The sequence below is a fragment of the Carcharhinus amblyrhynchos genome, chromosome 14, assembly GCF_965287045.1.
Source record: "Carcharhinus amblyrhynchos chromosome 14, sCarAmb.v2.hapA, whole genome shotgun sequence".
Taxonomy (NCBI): domain Eukaryota; kingdom Metazoa; phylum Chordata; class Chondrichthyes; order Carcharhiniformes; family Carcharhinidae; genus Carcharhinus; species Carcharhinus amblyrhynchos.
Genome location: NC_137337.1, coordinates 58,664,069 through 58,684,076, shown reverse-complemented (window position 1 = coordinate 58,684,076; position 20,008 = coordinate 58,664,069). Strand labels below are relative to the sequence as shown.

Here is a 20,008-nt window from a genome sequence, read left to right as displayed (position 1 = left end):
TCAGAAGCGTTATCCAGCAAGCGTTTGAATCCATGTTATTCAATAAGAGGTTTGCAAGACGATGAGAGGTGACGATAGAGAAAATAGTTAAAAACTAGTTCCTGGTGAGTCAATACCCATAGGTCATAGATTTAAATTCACTAGAAAAACACAGAGAAATGTGGAGAAATTAATGGAGGTGGATTCCAGAAGTAATTTTAAGGAGTTGGACAGGTGCTTACAGGGTTAAGGACAAAAAAACAGAACTACTCTTTCAAAGAACCAGCAAAGGTACGATGGGTCACATGGTTACTGTACATTTCTACAATTCCATGAAAATGTTTCAAGGGTCTCAGCACATGTCACAAAGGGGTTGACACACAAGAGCAACAGTACAAGAAATAGAAGCAGGAGTAAGCCACCACAGCCATCAAACCTGCCCCGTTTAATGCAATTATGGTTGATCTATGCCAGCCTCAGTTCCTTTTCTGTGCCATTTCCCCATCTATCCATTGATCTATCAAATATTTCCCACATCCACTTGAATACTTCTAAAGATCCAGCCTCCATTATCCTTTGGGACAGAGAATTCCAGAGATTCACCATCCTCGGAAGAAATTTCCATGCACCTCAGTTTTAAATGATTAGTTCTTTATCTTGTAGCTATCTTAATCAGAACTCTTCCATTAGTGAAATATTTCACCATCCACCCTGTCAAGCTCCCTCAGGATCTTATATGTTTGAATAAGGTCATCCCTCAATCTTCTAAACTCCAAGAAGTGCAGACCCAAACTATTTTGTCTATCTTGATGGGACAACCCTCCGGATTACATCAGATACATCTGATCTCATGCACCTTGAGGAGTTGGGGGCAGAAGAGTAAAATGAAACTGGACTCCCATGTTTGATAACTATCCAATGATTTTCAGGACAGGATGTGGCTTAGTACTGATGTGTTCCAATCCCCAATAGTCGGCAAACCCTAACTGCTCAAGCCATTTGGATGAGGCCCTGAATGGTACCTTCAGGTGAGTAAGAGAAGAAAGCAAGATACACAACATATAAAGGGTTTGAACAAACCTACTGTGGAATCTTGCCTGTTTGTGACCCCCAAATTAGATTACAGAAGTGAAAATAAAGCTAGGAACAGTCAAGAAGAGTATTATTTTGAAAGGATTTCCCTGGGCAATGTTGATTCTTCTATGATTGAGATTTTGATCTTTTTGAAAATTGGCAAGATCTGTCACGTGCCATTGCAAAAATACAAGTTTATTAGCATGTTAATTCTTCCCCTGAACATGACCTAGCTCTCTATTGCCACATATACAACGAGAGATTGAGAAATCTGGGCCCATATTCTCTAGCGTTTTCAAGAATGCGAGATTATCTAATGTGGTTAGAGTGTTTCCCTTGGCTGTTAAGTCTAGAATCAGGTGACAGTCTCAGAATAAGGGAGAGGCCTTTTAGGACTCAGAGGAGGGGGAACGTCTAGAATTCTGTACCCCAGAGTGTTGTGCAAGCTTAATCATTGAGCATGTTCAAGACAAATCAACAGATTTCTGAATACAAATGACATCGAGGGATATGGGGATACCATGGGATAGATGATGAGTCTCAATCTAATTGAATAGCAGGGAAGGATCGACAGGCCAAATGGCCTACTCCTGCTCCCATATTCCAGGCATACATTTGTGTCAGAAATTTATAATGGTCAAACCTACGTCCAATTTAAAAATGGAAATTGCCTATGTGAATGTATCACTTATAACTGCACTCTCCTATAAATGACAGCACTCAATTGGCGTATCATAACTTCTTCACCCATACAGATGAGAAATACTTGAGCTCCAATCAACTTCACTTTTCCAAGGGGATTAATAAAAAGCATCATATAAAAACAAAGCACAAAGCGTTCTGACTTTAAACATTAACTGGATTAAATTTATGTCATGGTCCACTTATCCATTGTTCTCTTACACCACGTCATCTGAACAACACAATCAGGCTCAATCTCTGTATTGTGCCAAAACAATTCAGAAAATTGGACTTTAGATGGTCTAAATTCACCATTAATAACTCTGATGACCGTTTTAACCTAATAAATTAGCCACCTACATTCTGGTACGTGAGGGGTTAAGAGCTCACATTGTGGATTTTAAAATGTATATAAATTTCACTATTTCTAAAATTTTAAAAACTAAACAAAGACATTTAAAATGGCTAAAACTGTGTGACCCCTGAATAAAAGAAGCCACTTGGCAGTTTCAGGAAAACTCGCATCTCGTTATATCTGGAGGAGCCACTAACAACTCTCTGCAGATTGTACAGTACAATTTCAAAAAGACGTTTACTAAGACAATCTGCATTTAATAATACAGGCTGGCCAGAAGGAGATCATTTCTGAAAAGACAAAGATCCCACAATCTTGATTAGGATTCTTTGGAATCCAGGTAATGGATACAAACCCTTTATCAGATATGGTGAAGAGGTAGCAGTCATGTGACATCGCTTTCGGAACAAGTAACATTGCCTTGCTGATTTGCATGACTCTGCTGTTTAACACCTGACCAGCAGGCCATACCGAAGGAACTCTGGCCTAATTTGGTCAGCTGGCCCCATCTATCCTGCTTCCGTGAGAAGTTCTGTGCCATCACTTAAAAGACCAATTCACCTCTATTTCAGCTTGTGAAGTCAACATCAACAGAAAAAGGAATTCTATAACAATCGGGTTCAAGTCTGCCATATTCGGTGAAAGGATACCTCATTGTACTTTGTTTCTGGACACTGGGACCCTGTAAATCTTTTCTCTAGCCCTCTCTTTCCTATGTGAAGATGAGGGGCATGTGGCAAACCCTCTTTTCGTATTTTCAGTGTGTGCTGGGATTTATCCTACCTTAAGATCGCTGTAGGGTTATTAATAGAAAATTGGATCACACCTAAACCACAGGGTTGGGAACTTCACCACCGCTTATAAAGAGGGAAACAGATCTGTTGTGGATGGCTGGTAAGAGAAATTAGTGCTGTTTAAATTGACCCCCTCCCACCTGTCAGTAATACACGCAATGGATCAGTCATGAGAGTGCAGTTACAGATAAAAAACTTCATTGGTTTCATGATCATAGAGCTTCTAGTTAATTTAATTCTGTGCTCTGCAGTGACTTTAAAGGGCACTGGGCTTTGGAACTAAATCTTACCATTCAGAGCGTCCTCGTAGAGTGCGTGAACACCTTCAGGAACAATAACTGCTAGAGCAGTGCCACACAGAAGCCCAGCGCCAAGAACCGTCACCAACTTCAACCTTTCCTAGAGAGAAATAAACAAAAAATAATGTTTTCTTGCAAGAAAAATGTAGGTAAGATATCACTGTCACAGAAAGGTTATTGTGCCTATGCCAGGTCCTGCTGTAATTACGTTCTTGTAACTTTTTATATTTATCCAATTCCCCTTTAAAATGTGAGGATACAGAGATGAGAAATTTCTTCAGCTAGACAATAGTCAGCCTGTGGAATTCACTACCACAAAGTAGTCGAGGCCAAAACATTGTATGTTTTCAGGAAGGAGTTAGATATGGCTCTTGGGGTGAAGTGGATCAAAGGTAGGTGGGACCAGGCTATTGAGTTGGATGATCAGCCTCGAAGGGCCAAGTGCCTTACTTCTGCTTCTACTTTCTATAACTGACTCATATTTCAAAGCTTTAAAACATGAAAGCATTCTTATGAATCACGGACTAGATATTCACATTAGCATCTTGCGAAGGTAATTGAAATGCTGGACTTTCCAGCTTGTCAGACATCTCAAGAAACGACAATTTAAAGGTGATCTATGTTTGTTTAATAAGTCAGAATAGAAGAGATAGAACGCCAAAACAGCAGGAGATCTTATTTAATTAAAGAACTGGAGAAAAGACGGTTGCAATACCGGCAAGAACAAGGGCATCCAAGAGAGGTGGTTTTGTTTTGGGAGATAGAGCTAAATTAGTTTTAAAACATTTATTCAGTGAATCCTGAATGGTTGTAAAACCCATTTACTTCATTGGATCAAAAGAGAAAATAGCATGAGGCACAATTAACTCAAAGGTCAATTTGAGAACATTCCATAGCAAGCTATGTCATTATGGAGATGGGTAAAGCTTAGGGAAATTCTCTAGTTTCAATTTATTTCAGCAATTGGTGGAAAAGTTAGTTGCAGCTTGAAATTGATGTGTGCAGTTTGCAACTCACTAAGAGACAGATGAAGTAAATGATAGGTAAACCTGTGCTGTAAGTAGAGCATGCGCTGCATGGGATGTAGGGAACGTTTACTCTTAGTTTGAATTTTGTGAGGAAACAGAAACCGGAAATTTGTCTTGTTTAAAGCTAGTAGGATAATTTTCAGTAAAATGGCAAAAGAAAGTAAATAGCTGAATCAGTTTGGAAGTTGTAATAACTCCACAGAGGCAAAAGTCTCATCATCAAGTTACTTTATTTACACCATACATCTGTACATAGCAGCACTCCAATTGCTCCCTGCTGAATGCAGGCAGGGAGTCTGACACACCTGCTTTAAGTAGGGAGCGTGTGGCTTCCTGATTTAACCATCAATTAAGACTAATCAGGTAGCTCCTTTTGTGCACAAGTAGCCTTATATTAACATTGCAATGAGGTTACTGGGAAAATCCCCGAGTTGCCAGTCTCTAGCAACTGTTCGGGTACACTGAGGGAGAACCTACCATGGCTAATGCACATAACCAACACATCTTTCATAAGAAACCAGAGCACCCAGAGGAAACCAATGCAGACATGAGGAGGACGTGCAGATACCGCATGGACAGTGACCCAAGTCAGGAATCAAACCCAGATCCCTGGTGCTGTGAGGCAGCAGTGATAACCACTGTGCTATCCAAGGACTCATCTGGTAGTTCGTACACTAACAAGCCAACCTTGTGGCCTGGCTGAAATCATCACACTCCTTCCCCCAAAGTCTGAGGAATCCCCTTGGTTTGCTTCCCTCAGGGGTCTTTTCCTCTGCTTGAATGCTGGGTCAGGATCCCCCAACTCGGCCTCTGATGTCAGCAGTGTGTAATGGCTGGGCACCCGTCTCTTCTGCCACGAGCGCCGGAGGCCTGGTTCCTCGTCCACTTCAGGTGGAAAGGGAAATCGCTGCAGCTTCGTCCCATGTCCATTTCAGACTCTGAGGTCCTCATCAAGTGTGCACGAGAGGCAGTACTAGCTGGTCAAGAGGGACTCTGCTCGTCCCTGGGTTGCAGGGCGGACTCGGCTCTGGAATGGGTGGAGAGCTTGAGGCCCAGACTTGGTCCAGGTGTTTCCTTACCACTGCCTTGCCTACACATACTGAGTAGGATACCAATCCAGTCCTGGACTCGACTGTTCCAGTTACCCAGGTGGGTCCATCTGCATAATTTCTGACCCAGTCTCTCCCATGTTTCAAAATTTCTCCCTTGGCGAGTGTTGTTATGGCCCCTGCATTGGGCTTCCTGGTGTCTTTCAACTTTTGCTTCCAGGTTTGGCAACAACAGGCTTAGTCTGCTGCGGGGCCGTCTGCCCACCAGTTCCCATGGTGGCATGGGGAATGGTCCTACAGTCAAATAGCCATCTTGAGAGTTTCATCTCTAATGAGGCTGCTGGCTGTTTTTTCAACCTGGCCTTTAACATTTGGACTGTTCTCTCCGCTAACCCATTTGATGCCAGGTGATAAGGGGCCATCTTGATGTGCCGGATCCCATTTGATTTCATAAGTTTTGTGAACTCTAGGCTGGTGAACACTGAACCATTATAGGAAACTAATACCTCTGGGATCCCGTATGTTGCGAACGAGGTGCACAGTTTTCAACGGTTGCCGTTGTTTTGCTAAATTTAGTTTATAGACATCTAACCACTTGGAATGGGCATCACCAGAAACATGGACCCCATAAAACGGGCCTGCAAAATCAACATGGAGTCATGAACATGGTCAGCCTGGCTATTCTCTCAGGTACAGCGGGGCTGCCGGTGGTGCCTTCTGCCCCTGTTGGCACCGCCCTATCAGTTTCAATATGTCTGCGTCCAGTCCTGGCCACCAGACGTAGCTCCTGGCCAACACCTTCATTTTTGATACTCCAGGGTGCCCAAGATGTAGTTCAGTCAGTATATGCTGATGGCCCTGCCTTGGGAATGATAACCCGTGCTCCCCATAGCAGTATCCCGTCTTCGTGATCTGCTCCCTTCTTATCCAGTATGGGTTGAACTGTGGATGGACCAGTCTTTGCAGCTGCCCTGTTAGTACCACGTGCTTTATCTTCACCAATACAGGGTCTTTCTGCGTCCACTGGTGTATATTGTGTGCGTCCAAGTTTAATGTCATCACGGTCTTCTCCATTCTGGGTACCAATGGTGGGGTGTATGGTAATGGTAGCTGGCTGAAGGCATCAGCATTTGCCACTCTAGTCCCTGATAGGTGCTCCAATCAATACTGATATGCCACCAGCAATAATGCCCAACGTTGGATCGGGCTGACGCTATCAGCGGCACTGCTTTGTTTTCCTTCAGTAAATCTAGGAAGCCTTTATAATCTGTTACTATCATAAATTTTTGCCCATATAAATACTGGTGAAATTTTTTGACCGTGAAGATTACCGCCAATCCTTCCTTTTCAATCTGGGCATATCTTTGCTTTGCCATTGTCAGGGTCCTCCAATAAACATACTCTTCAATAACATGTAACCTCACCATTTGGCCAGGGCTTGCAAAATCCTACTAACTGTCCTGGCTTGAGACAATTCACACCTCACTATCTGTCTCTCCACTCACATTGTACCTTTAAAGATGTGCATTCTAACCATTAACTTGCAGTTGCAACTCTGCCCATATATGTCGTGTTTGTGAATCCAACTCTCCGCTCACTGGAGTAAGAAACAGTGCTCCAAAAGTTTGTGATTCCAAATAAACCTGTTGGACTTTACCGGGTGTTGAGAGACTTAACTGTATCCTAACATATTTTAATATGCGAATGTGTTTTTTTAAACTCATTCGTGGGACATAGGCATTGCTGGCTAGCCAGCATTTATCGCCCATCCTTACAGCAGTTGAGAGTCAACCACATTGCTGTGGCTCTGGAGTCACATGCAGGCCAGACCAGGTAAGGACAGCAGATTTCCTCCCTAAAAGGACATTAGTGAATCAGCTGGACTTTTCTGATAATCAACAATAGTTTGATGGTCATCAGTAGATTCTTAATTCCAGATATTTTTTATTGAATTCAAATTCCATCATTTGTTGTGACAGGATTCAAACCCAGGTCTCCAGCTCGTTAGCTGAATTTCTGGATTAATAGTCCATGATAATACCACTAATCAGAGGACACGATTGCTTGGAGACTTGTTCCATTCATCATGCCCAAAGCAGATTTGTTGTTCCTTGAATCTAGTGCAGTCTGTTTTCCAACATACACGATTCTGCAATTGCATAGTATACTGTAAATTCCCGGTTTATCCAAAGATGGTTTCTTCTCTTGGTGGGCATGAAGGAATAACTGGAGCTTCTTAGATGACTTTTGTTTGACTTCTATGTCCATTGACTTGTATAATCTGTATATGGAAGTACAGGACACCAGTCTTAATCAAATTAGTTGTTATGGAGTGAGTATTAGGTGATGCACGAAGGGTTGAAGTGTAGACTCAAGACCTTATTGTAGATATTTCTTGTCACTGATGGTGTAGGTTTTTCCAATGAGGGTTTCAGAAACTAATTAGATGGATGATGGGAAGATCAGTAGTTCAAGTGTCAGCGTGAGTGGGCCTATGGTTCACTTAATGCATTGTTTTATCACTAAGTTTTTGTGATGAAAACACCAAGAAATAGTATAGAAAGTTGTTTTGCCCTGTCTCCATGGTAAAATTAATACTCAAATGTTGATTGTTAAGGTACTGTAGAGAACTGTGAAGTTCTCTCCTATCTTGTTGCAATATGACAAAAATGTAATGGAGAAATCAAAGCCAGAGTTTCAGTTCGAAGCTAGCTTACTGAAAATCCACTTGTTCAAACTGATAGTATGCTGCACGGGTGACAAACAAGTTGCACACAAGCAGTGGTCCTTTAATATGCGCACCTGCATAGCAAATCTTAAAGGAATCATGAAGTGCGATAATTAGCGCAGCAGAGAAAAATCAAAAGGTAACATTACTCATCACCCAGTGCTCGCTGGCCTACAATATTTCTCAGTCAGCTCTGCGATTTTCCAATCCTGATGCCCAAAAACTCCATGGTTCCAACTCCTGTCACTGCAGTTCTGGTTTGATGGACATCAGTAGATTCTTAATTCCAGATATTTTTTATTGAATTCAAATTCCGTCATTTGTTGTGACAGGATTCAAACCCGCAGGGTTCTGAGGAATGTAGAGGAACAGAGAGATCTTGGAATTCATATCCACAGATCTCTGAATATTGCCACTCAAGTGGCTAGAGCTATGAAGAAGGCCTATAGTGTGTTAGCATTTATTAACAGGGGGTTTGAGTTTAAGAGCTGTAGGGTTATGCTGCAACTGTACAGGATCTTGGTGAGACCACATTTGGAATACTGTGTGCAGTTCTGATCACCTCACTACAAGAAGGATGTGGAAGCATTGGAGAGAGTGCAGAGGAGAATTACCAAGCTTCTGCCTGGTTTGAGGCAGGAAAGGTTATGAGGAAAGGTTGAGGGAGCTGGGGCTTTTCTCTTTGGAGCAGAGGAGAATGAGAGGCGACTTAATAGAGGTTTATAAGATGATGAGGGGGATAGATAGATTGGATATTCAGAGACTATTTCCTTGGGTGGATGTAGCTGTTACCAGGGGGCATAACTATAAAGTTCATGATAGAAGATATAGGAGGGATGTCCAAGGTAGGTTCTTTATTCAGAGTGTGGTTGGGGTGTGGAATGGACTGCCTGCTGCGATAGTGGAGTCAAACACTTTAGGAACTTTCAAGTGTTATTGGATAGGTACATGGAGCACACAAGCATGATAGGGAGTGGGATACCTTGATCTTGATTTCGGACAAAGCTCAGCACAACATCGAGGGCCGAAGGACCTGTACTGTGCTGTACCGTTAACTTGTTTCGTAATGAAGTCCTGTGCATTCTACTTGTTTTAATAAAAATCACAACCATATTAAAGGATGTACCAATGCTTGCAAAGGCAGAATTTATGGGTTGACTCCAGCAGTTTACAATGACCACACCAAAGTTGAACTAACATAAATTGAAGTAACAACCTGTTTATAACTCAAATAACCTCTAATTTTAACAGTAGTTGCTTCTAGTACCAACTACAAACATTAGTAGCAATTTTAAAATGAAAAGGTTTATTTGTGTGTCACAAATAGGCTTACATTAACACTGCAATGAAGTTGCTGGGAAAATCCCTTAGTCGCCACACTCTGACACCTGTTTGGGCACATTGAGGGGGAATTTAGATGTGCCAATGCAGCTAACCAGCATGTCTTTTGGCCTGTGGGAGGAAACCGGAGCACCTGGAGGAAACACATGCAGATACTGGGAGAATGTGCAGACTTCCCACAGACGGTGGCCCAAGCTAGGAATCGAACCCAGGTCCCTGATGCTGTGAGGCAGCAGCGCTAACCACTGCACCACCCATAAGTAAGCAGGTTTGTTCAATAGTATATTCAAGGAGATATACTGGCCAGGGTGAAACTGAGCCATATAAAGTGGTAAAGTCTACCAACATGGAGCTACGCTGAGTTAGTCACTCTCAGCCAGATCAGCATAGAGTTGGTATAAAATTCACCAAAGTGCCCTGGGAGAGGATCAGAGACTCCTAATCCTGATTATTATTTAGTGACCTCTGCTGGAAAGTATGGATGGTAACCACTGGAGAACAGTCAAGATAAAATGTGAAGACATTCCCATTACCAAAGAATATGACCCTCACCATGTTTTACATTGCTATACTCAAAGGTGATTTACCAGATTAATTTCAGGGATGGCAGGTCAGTTCTATGAGGAGAGGTTAGGGTTATATTCACTGGAGTTTAGAAGAGTGAGGGGGATCTCATGGAAACTTATAAAATTCTAATAGGGTCAGACAGGGTAGATTCAGAAAGAATGTTCACAATGGTGGGGGAGTCTAGAACTAGGGGGTCATAGTTTGAGGATAAAGGGACAAACCTTTTAGAACTGAGGTGAAGAGAAATTTCTTTACCTAGAGGATGGTGAATATGTGGAACTCACTACCACAGAAAATAGTTGAGGCCAAAACGTTGTCTGATTTCAAGAAGAAATTAGATATACCTCTTGGGGCTAAAGGAATATGGCGGGGGGGGGGGGGGGGGGGGGGGGGTGCGCGGAATCAAGATACTGAATTCGACAATCAGCCATGGTCAAAACGGATGACAGAGCAGGCTTGAAGAGCCAAATGATCTACTCCTGCTTCTAGTTTCTATAATACTTAGGTGACCAGAATTATATGAATACGGATATCTCAGAAGGCTGTGGAGCTGGAAGAAGTTAAAGTGATAGGAAGGAACAAAGCCATGGAAGGATTTGAAAACAAGGATAAGAATTTTATAATTGAGACATTACCTAACAGGAAGCTAATGAAAATCAGCAAACACTGGGGCAACAAGTGACTATGACTTGGTGCAAGTGAGGACAGGAGCAGAATTCTGAGTCAAGAGACAAAAAAAAGATATGGGTTTCAACAGCAGACAAACTAAAGCAAGGGTGGAGGGGAGTACGGTAGGATGAGAGAAGAATTGGCGAATGTGGACTGGGGGAGCGCATTGGAAGGTAGGTCTGCTAAGGAGCAGTGGAGGATCTTTAAGGAGATCTTTCTTGGTGCTCAGCAGAAATTTATTCCGATGGTCAAAAAGGACCGTAGGAGGAGAGGTAATAAGCCGTGGATAACGAAGGAGGTGAAGGAAAGTGTTAAATTAAAAGCGGAGGCGTTTAGAGTAGCTAAGAGTAGTGGCCGAGAAGAGGATTGGGAGAAGTTTCAATGTCAACAAAGATTGACAAAGAAGATGATAAAGAAGGGTAGGAGAAACTATGAAGCTGGGCTAGCGCTTAATATAAAAAAGGATAGCAAGAGTTTTTATAAATATATAAAAAGGAAGAGGCTGGCTAGGGTGAACGTTGGTCCCTTAGAGGATGAGAAGGGGGACTTAGTGGTAGGGGATGGGGATATGGCTGAGGTCCTGAATAACTTTTTTGTTTCTGTCTTCACGGAGGAGGACATGAATAATTTGCCGGGTGTTAAGAGATGGAAAGGTGGTAGGACTGGAGGGTCTTAATGACATTACTGTTACTAGAGAGGAGGTGCTCGACAGACTGGAGGGACTGATTGTGGACAAGTCCCCAGGACTGGATGGAATGCATCCGAGGGTTCTGAAAGAAATGGCAGAGGTGATAGTGGATGCCTTGGTGGTTATTTTCCAGATGTCGCTGGATTCCGGGGAAGTGCCGGAAGATTGGAAAGCGGCTAATGTTACGCTGTTGTTTAAGAAGGGTGCCAGGCAAAAGGCAGGGAATTATAGGCCGGTTAGTTTAACGTCCGTTGTAGGTAAAATGTTAGAATCCGTCATCAAGGAGGAAATAGCAAGGCACCTTGAGAGGAATTGCTTGATAGAGCAGACGCAGCACGGTTTCGTTAAAGGGAAGTCGTGTCTGACAAATTTACTGGAGTTCTATGAGGATGTGTCTAGGGCGGTGGATAGAGGAGAGCCGGTGGATGTGGTCTTTCTGGATTTTCAGAAGGCATTTGACAAGGTACCTCACAGGAGGTTATTGCAGAAGGTCAGGGGACATGGAGTTGGGGGTAGGGTGTTAGCGTGGATAGAGGATTGGTTGTCAAATAGGAGGCAGAGAGTGGGGGTCAATGGGTGCTATTCGGATTGGCGGATGGTGACTAGTGGAGTGCCTCAGAGGTCGGTGCTGGGGCCTCAGCTATTTACCATTTATATAGATGATCTGGAGGAGGGAACCGAGTGTAGGGTGTCAAAATTTGCTGATGACAGCAAGATTGGTGGAAAGGCAAATTGTGCGGAGGGTGTGGAGAGTCTACAGAAGGATCTAGATAGGCTGGGCGAATGGGCCAGGAAATGGCAAATGGAATTTAATGTTGGCAAGTGTGAGGTGGTCCACTTTGGTAGGAATAATGGTAGGAAGGATTATTACTTACATGGCGAAAAACTGCAGCAGGCGACGGTGCAGAGGGACCTTGGGGTCCTTGTGCATGAGTCACAAAAACCCAGCTTGCAGGTGCAGCAGGTGGTCAGGAAGGCGAATGGGATGCTGGCCTTCATAGCGAGGGGGATTGAATATAAAAGTAGGGAGGTCTTGCTGCAGCTGTATAGGGCATTGGTGAGGCCGCAGCTGGAGTACTGTGTGCAGTTTTGGGCGCCGTACTTACACAAGGATATTTTGGCCTTGGAGGGAGTGCAGAGGAGGTTTACTAGGCTGATGCCGGAGTTGAGGGGGTTGAGCTATGAGGAGAGGCAGAATAAACTAGGCTTGTACTCGTTAGAGTTTAGAAGAATGAGGGGAGATCTCATTGAGACATATAAGATGATGAATGGGATGGATAGGATAGAGGTGGAGAGACTCTTCCCGCTCAGAAAGGATAGTAGGACTAGGGGGCACAGCCTCAAGATAAAGGGGGGGCGGTTTAGAACGGAGTTGAGGAGGAACTTCTTCACTCAAAGGGTGGTGAAACTCTGGAATTCTCTGCCCGTTGAAGTGGTGGAGGCTACCTCGCTAAATATTTTTAAGACGCAGGTTGATGGGTTTTTGATAAGAGAGGGGATTAAGGGTTATGGGGAGAGGGCGGGAATGTGGAACTGAGCCAAGACAGATCAGCCATGATCTTATTGAATGGCGGGGCAGGCTCGAAGGGCTAGATGGCCTACTCCTGCTCCTATTTCTTATGTTCTTATGGAACTGAGTGATGCGCTGGAGTTGAAAATAGTCAAGTTTTGTGATAGCAGGAACGTTTTGCCAGGAGCTCATCGTGGGGTCAAATACAACACCAAAGTAGCATACAGTCTGGTTTACAACAGGAAAGAGGTGGAATCAGTACTTCGGAACAGAAGATAATGGCTTTGACCTTCCGAACACTTAACTGGAGAAAATTTCTGCTCAAATATATTATGTCAGATAAGTGGCCTGATAATTTTTCAATAGTTAAGCAGCTGAGAAAGATGCTGGTGAGGTAGAGCTGGGTGTCAGCAGCATGTGTGTGAAAACTAGCAATGTTTCCAGATGATGTGACCAATTATATATAGGGCATGTAGATCAGTGATGGTCACCCTAGGCTAGTAAATAAGCCACGAGTTACCTCCTTCATTTCAATGGACTGCAAAATTGAAATCTAGCTTCTTCACTAACTGCAACTACGTAAGTAAGATTAAATACATTTAAAACAGGCCAAATATTTCATAACAGGTGATAGAAAATGCTTAATCACATGTATTAATAGAACTAACTTTAAATGGTAAAAACAAAAGAAATTAACTTGGGATGCAGAGCAGCACAGTGGTTAGCACTGCTGCCTCACAACACCAGGGACCCGAGTTCAATTCCCAGCTTGGGTCATGGTCTGTGTAGAGTTTGCACGGTCTCCCAATGTCTGTGTGAGTTTCCTCCCACAGTCCGAAAGACATGCTGGTTAGGTGCATTGGCCATGCTAAATTCTCCCTCAGCATACCTGAACAGGTGACTAGGAGATTTTCACAGTAACTTCATTGCAGTGTTAACGTAAACTTATTCGTGACACGGATAAATACACTTATAACAGAGGAAGCACACAGCTCTCACAGTCAATGTTGAATGCAATCAGCATGCCTCTCACTTTACTTGCCTTTGCTTTATATGCATATCACTTCAGTCATACAGTAGGAAAAAAACTACACTGATGGAAATCAATGGAATGTGGCAGCCCTATTCTTGGGCAATGGACAACAAAATGTCTCATGGGCTGCACACAGAACTCAGGTGGACCACGTGGCCTCCAGGACAGAAATTGCCCACTACTAATGGAGATGAAAAACAGAGAGAACGGGGCAAGGATAGATACTGAGGGTACACCGGAGGTAACAACACAGAAACTGAAGCCATTGCAGGATCACCCTGGCTCCAATTACTGAGAAGAATGGAACCAGGTGAGCGTGGTCTCACCCAGCTGGACAATGGTGGGGCACTCTGGGGGAAGACAGTATAGCTAGCCATATCAAAGACTGCAGACAGGTCAAGAAGGATCTCAGTCGCATGGATGTCATTTATGATTTCACTAGTGACAGGGGCAGAAACACGACTGGAAGGAGTTCCAGGAAAGACGGGAACAGATTTGGGAGGAGGCAACAATCAGCAAATTTGTGAAGGGGAAAGGGAGTTGTGTCGGTAGCTTGCAAGGATGAAATGGGTCAAATGTTTTTTTTATGAGGGGCGACGACAGCAATTTGAAGGAGAGAGAGATAGCATCTGAAGATAAAACTGTTTAAAATATCAGCCAGCATGGGGACCAGGAGGATAGGTTCAGTGGTCAGTAATTTAGAAAGTCAAAGATTTACAACATGGAAACAGACCCTTTGGCCCAACTTGTCTAAACCGCCTAGTTTTTATCATTAAGCTAGTCCCAATTGCCTGTGTTTGGCCCAAATCCCTCTATACCAATCTTACACGTAACTGTCTAAATGCTTTTTAAAAGACAAAAATTATACCCACCTCTACTGCTACCTTTAGCAGCTTGTTCCAGACACACTTAACCCTCTGTGAAAGCACTGCACCTCTGTACACTTTTATATCTCTCCTCTCTCACCTTAAATTTATGCCCTCTAGTTTTAGACTCCCCTACTTTCGAGAAAATACATTAGACGGAATTGTTGAATTCATGGGAAAACTGGAGTAATTCACGCTGTGTTTTTCAGTAGGAGTTCACACTAGAATCTCCCACACACTATGCAATGCAGAAGGCACCAGCACGACTACCATTAAATTTCAGGAGACAGGGCTTATTCTCACCCGGAAGGCTAAGTCAGCAGGCCTCTGCACCTGCACTGTGGCCCCAAACTGTCAGTCTCCTATTTGTTGGCCAGCTTGTCATAGATGGCCCTGATCTCCAGCCCCTCTGTGCCAATTCCCCCCATCCCCATGTAGTACAGATACCCCTCAGACCCCCAATTACTGACCTCCTTCCAGCCCCCATCGATCCCAATGCAGAATGGCAGCGGGACACCCTCACCCTTACCGATTGCCCCAATCCCCGCCCCCTTGACATTGCCCCATGCCCGACAGTGCCAATGTGCTCTTTAGTTATAGGCACTTTGCCTCTTGGGCAGTGCCATGGGGCACAGATTGGCACTGCCATGCCCAGGGAGCACCACTACCCTGCTGCCCGGCCACCTAGGAAGGCCCCAATGCTCCCCATTCATTCCACCAGGGTCAGGCCGCCAACTTCCCAAAAGTGGTAAGCTATTCAAAACTCCACTGGAGTTAAACAGTCTGCCAGGGTAGGTGAGGCTAGAGAATTCAGTCCCAGGCCCACTGATAGTACTTAGATGAAAGCCAGCACTGGGAGACACTAGTAAGATGCGAACCCTCATGGAAACCCCACAAATTGCCACCCGTGCATTTCTGTCAGCCCACTGCGCTACAAAATCAGCACAGCAGAATGGGAGAAATGACCCCGTTGACTATACACCTCATGAATACATGCCTCTCATTATTTAATAGACCTCCATAAGGTCACTCCCGTGTCGCCTACACTTCAGGGAAAAGTCTAGCCAGCCTCTCCTTATAACTCAAACCATCAAATCCCAGTAGCATCCTAGTAAATCTCTTCTGCACACTTTCTAGTTTATTGATATTCTTTCTACAATAGGGTGACTGGAATTATACACAGTATTGCAAGTATGGTCTTATCACTGTCTTGTACAACTTCAACAGATTGTCCCAACTCCTGTATTCAATGTTCTGACCGATGAAACCAAGCATGCCAAATGCTTTCTTCGCCACCCTGTCCACATGATTCCACTTTGAAGGAGCTACACTCCTGGATCTCTTTGTTCTACAACCTTCCCAATGCCCTACAATTAACTGAGTAAATCCTTTGTTCAATCAAAATGCACCACCTTGCATTTATCTAAATTAAACTCTATCTGCCATTCATTAGCCCATTGGCCCAATTGATCAAGATCCCACTGCAATCCTAGATAACCTCCTTCACTGTCCACTATACCACCAATCTTGGTGTCATCTGCAAACTTACTAACCATGCCTCCTAAATTCCTACCCAAATCATTAATACAAATGACAAATAACGTGGACCCAGCACTGATCCCTGAGGCACACCACTGGTCACAGGCCTCCAGTTTGAAAAACAACCTTCTACAACCACTGTCTGGCTTCGGTCAAGAATCCAATTTTGTACCCAATTGGCTACCTCACCTAGGATCACATGAGATTTAATCCTGTGCAACAACCTACCATGCGGTACCTTGTCGAAGGCCTCGCTAAAATCCTTGTAGACAACATTGAGTGCACTGCCCTCATCTACTTTCTTGGTTACCCCTTCAAAAAGCTCAATCAAATTTGTGAGACACAATCTTCCGCTCAAAGCCATGCTGACTGTCCTTAATCTGTCCTTGCCTCTCAAAATGCCTCTGAATCCTGTCTCTCAGAATACCTTCTAACAATTTATCTATTGCAGATATTAGGCTCACCAACTTGTAGTTCCCAGGCTTTATGATGCAGCTCTTCTTAAACAAAGACACAATATCTGCCATCCTCCAATCTTCATGCACCTCACCTGCGGCTGTCAATGATTCAAATGTCTCTGCGAGGCAACCCGCAAATTTCACCCCTAGCCTCCCACAATATCCTGGGATACACTTGATTAGATCCCAGGGATTTACCTACCTTGATGCGTTTAAGAATTCCAGCATTACCACCTCTTTAATATGTACATTCCTCAAGATATCACTATTTATATCCCCAAGTTCCCTAACATCTATGCACTTCCCAACAGTAAATACCGATGAGAAATAGTCATTTAGAACCTCATCCATATCTTGTGGATCCACACAAAAGACAACCTTGTTGACCCTTAATTTAATGGAATAGCTCCTGGTTCTCAAAGACAAGATTGAAGCCAGTTTAAGGAGAGAAACTGGAGAAAAATGTGAGTTCAGGTTAGGGCAGGGGAATCTTTAGAGGAAGTTTGGACTGATGGGTTACGGGAAGGGAGCAGGCAGAGGATTTTGATTGAATGGTCTCAATCCTACTGGCAAAGAAGTTGTTACAATTCTAGTCTTTATAAGATTGATATGATTTGGGACTGCCATTTTAAGGTCAAATGAAGGAATCTTGTGGTCTATTTTGAAGTCTGCCCGACAGTAGGATTGGGGGATGTGATTAAGGGAGTAAAAAGAGGGTCAAATTGTTTTACTGGAAAGAAGGTGCAAGGTGTTGGGAGACAATGACAGCAGCCTGAAAGTCTCCAAAGTCCAAGAAAAATGTTGACAATATTGATTTGTAAACTGATAGAATTAAATGGTCAATCTATATTACAAGATGAAAGACAGTTGGGGCTTTGGTTCACTAGGCAGGAATGTGGACAGGAATTTGCGCTCAGATTGGAAAAATTCGTGAAAGTTAAATGAAGGCTGGAATATTTCCGCCGCTAGGAGGAAGAAGTCCCCAGGGAAACATGCATTGTGAAAAACATCTCTGGAGTTAAATGTTTCCAGGCTGGAAACGAAAATATTGGAAGTGAACCCTCAGGAATCAAGAAATGTTTTGGGCAGAATCTCAAAGAATTGAATGTCTACTTAAAAGGAAAGCGGAACATATATCTGAAAGCATTTTATTTTGGTTGTGTTAGAAGTTCTGTAATTTAAAATTGCCTACAAAAAGAGCGTTTGGTCAATTGTCCCATTGTTTGCTACGTAAAGAGTTAAAGGTGGGAAATTCTGCAGAGTGTGACTCACCTCCTGACTCCCCAAAATCTGTCCACCACCTACAAGGATCAAGTCAGGAGTGTGATGGAATACTCTATGCAGGTGGATTAGCGTAACTCCAATAAACACAAGTAGCTCAAAGTAAAGTAAAAAGAAAAGTTTATTTATTAGTCACAAATAAGGCTTGCATTAACACTGCCATAAGAGGACACAGGTCTAGGTGCTGGGGAGTAGGTACAGAGGAGATGTCAGGGGTAAGTTTTTCACTCAGAAGGTGGTGGGTGCGTGGAATCAGCTGCCGGCAGTGGTGGTGGAGGCGGATTTGATAGGGTCTTTTAAGAGACTTCTGGATGGGTACATGGGAGTTAGTAAGATAGAGGGTTATAGGTAAGCCTACTAGGTAGAGATATGTTTGATGCAACTTGTGGGCCAAAGGGCCTGTATGTGCTGTAGTTTTTCTACGTTCTATGCAATGAAGTTACTGTGAAATTCCCCTAGTCGCCACAGTCCGGCACTTGTTCAGGTCAATGCACCCAACCAGAGCATCTTTCAGAATGTGGGAGGAAACCAGAACACCCAGAGGAAATCCACGCAGACACGGAGAACATGCAAACTCCACAAACACAGTGACCCAAGCCAGGAATCGAACCTGGGTCCCTGGCATTATGAAGCAGCAGTGCTAACTATTGTGCTACAATGCATCACACTTGATTGGCACACCCATCCATCACCTTCAACATTCAGTACCTCCCATCAGCAAGCACAATGGCAGAAGTGTGCACCATCTACAAGATACACTGCAACAACTCACCAAGGTTTCTTTGACAGTACTTTCCAATCTGTGACCTCGACTACCTAAAAGGACAAGGGAGGCAGATGCATGGGATCATCACCTGCAAGTTCCCCTCCAAACCACTCACTAACCTGACTTGGAACAATATAATCATTCCTTCACTGTTGCTGGATCAAAATACTGGCACACCCTTTCTAACCCCACTGTGTACCTACATCATATGGACTGCAACAGGTCAAAGAGTGACTCACCGCCACTTTCTCAATGGCATTTAGGGATGGACAACAATTGCTTGCCTAGCCAATGACACCCACATCCTGTAAATAAATATTTAATAATGTTAAAATGTGAACTCTTGTTGTGTCATCCATTTAACTAGAGATTTGGTTTCTTTATAAAAGTTATTAGTCTCTACAGAGACTACTTACTGTTAGAGATGAGGTTGGAGGAGAAAGGGGGAGATGAGTTCAAAACAGTCTATAGAAAAGAAGTGGGGGAGGGGGGTATCCTTCATTCCAGCAGTTTTAACTGACAAGAGCAGGACCCAATAGTACTTAGTGATCTGGCAGTGAATAATAACTAAATTATATGCCATACTCTTTCAAGTTGCATCTCTTGAAGCTAAGCGAAGAGAGATGATGGCCATACCAGGGGAAATAGTCAGTAATTCAGTGTAATGGTTATAAGTAGTGGCCATGGCATCAAAGATAGAGCAGCTAGTACACTTTAGTATGTCAGGAGCTATGGAAATAACAGTGAACGAAGGACCAAAGGGTAGACAGTGGGATTATGAAAGGTGAGGTTGTAATTGAGAATAGTGTATTCTAGATCAGACACAGAAATAAGGAACGTTGGGACATGGTTGAAGTGTGATACTAGGAAGCAATCAGTGATGGCCTTACTGGTAAATGATATAATGGGATTTGCGAGGGTACAGGAGATGGCAAGGTCAAGGGAGTGGCCATGAATACAGGTTAGGGAGTCTCATTGCAATTCTCCATTGTTCCATCCAAGTTTCAAAATCCATCGCCTAGATTCAAATCTTACCCAGGCCTCATTCAAAGTCACTTTCTAATCACCCACCTGCGCCATGAACTATCTAGTTATGAGTTTAAGGGAGAGGCATAGTTATAGATTTCTGTTCTTCCTTAAGCATTCCTCAGGACCAAGGGTCATTTGCTTCTACTCAGGTTTGAGTTTTCAGGCGGGCCAGCTGAATGTCTTTCGGCACGATGGTGATTTGCCTTGCTTGGGCAGCACAATGTCTTCAAAAGAGCCCCACCAGGTAAGCCTTGTTGGCTTCCTGCAGGGTCAT

The 20,008-nt window shown here is 43.5% G+C and overlaps 1 protein-coding gene across 1 annotated transcript in view; it reads right to left on the bottom strand.

Annotated features, from left to right (window-relative positions):
- The window catches only part of slc39a9 (solute carrier family 39 member 9), a 50,674-nt gene that overhangs the window by 18,092 nt on the left and 12,574 nt on the right, over positions 1 to 20,008 (bottom strand). Inside the window, exon 2 of the mRNA XM_080202950.1 lies at positions 3,174 to 3,282. Coding sequence (XP_080059076.1) covers positions 3,174 to 3,282 — 109 coding nt within the window. The remainder of the gene's footprint in view (positions 1 to 3,173; positions 3,283 to 20,008) is intronic.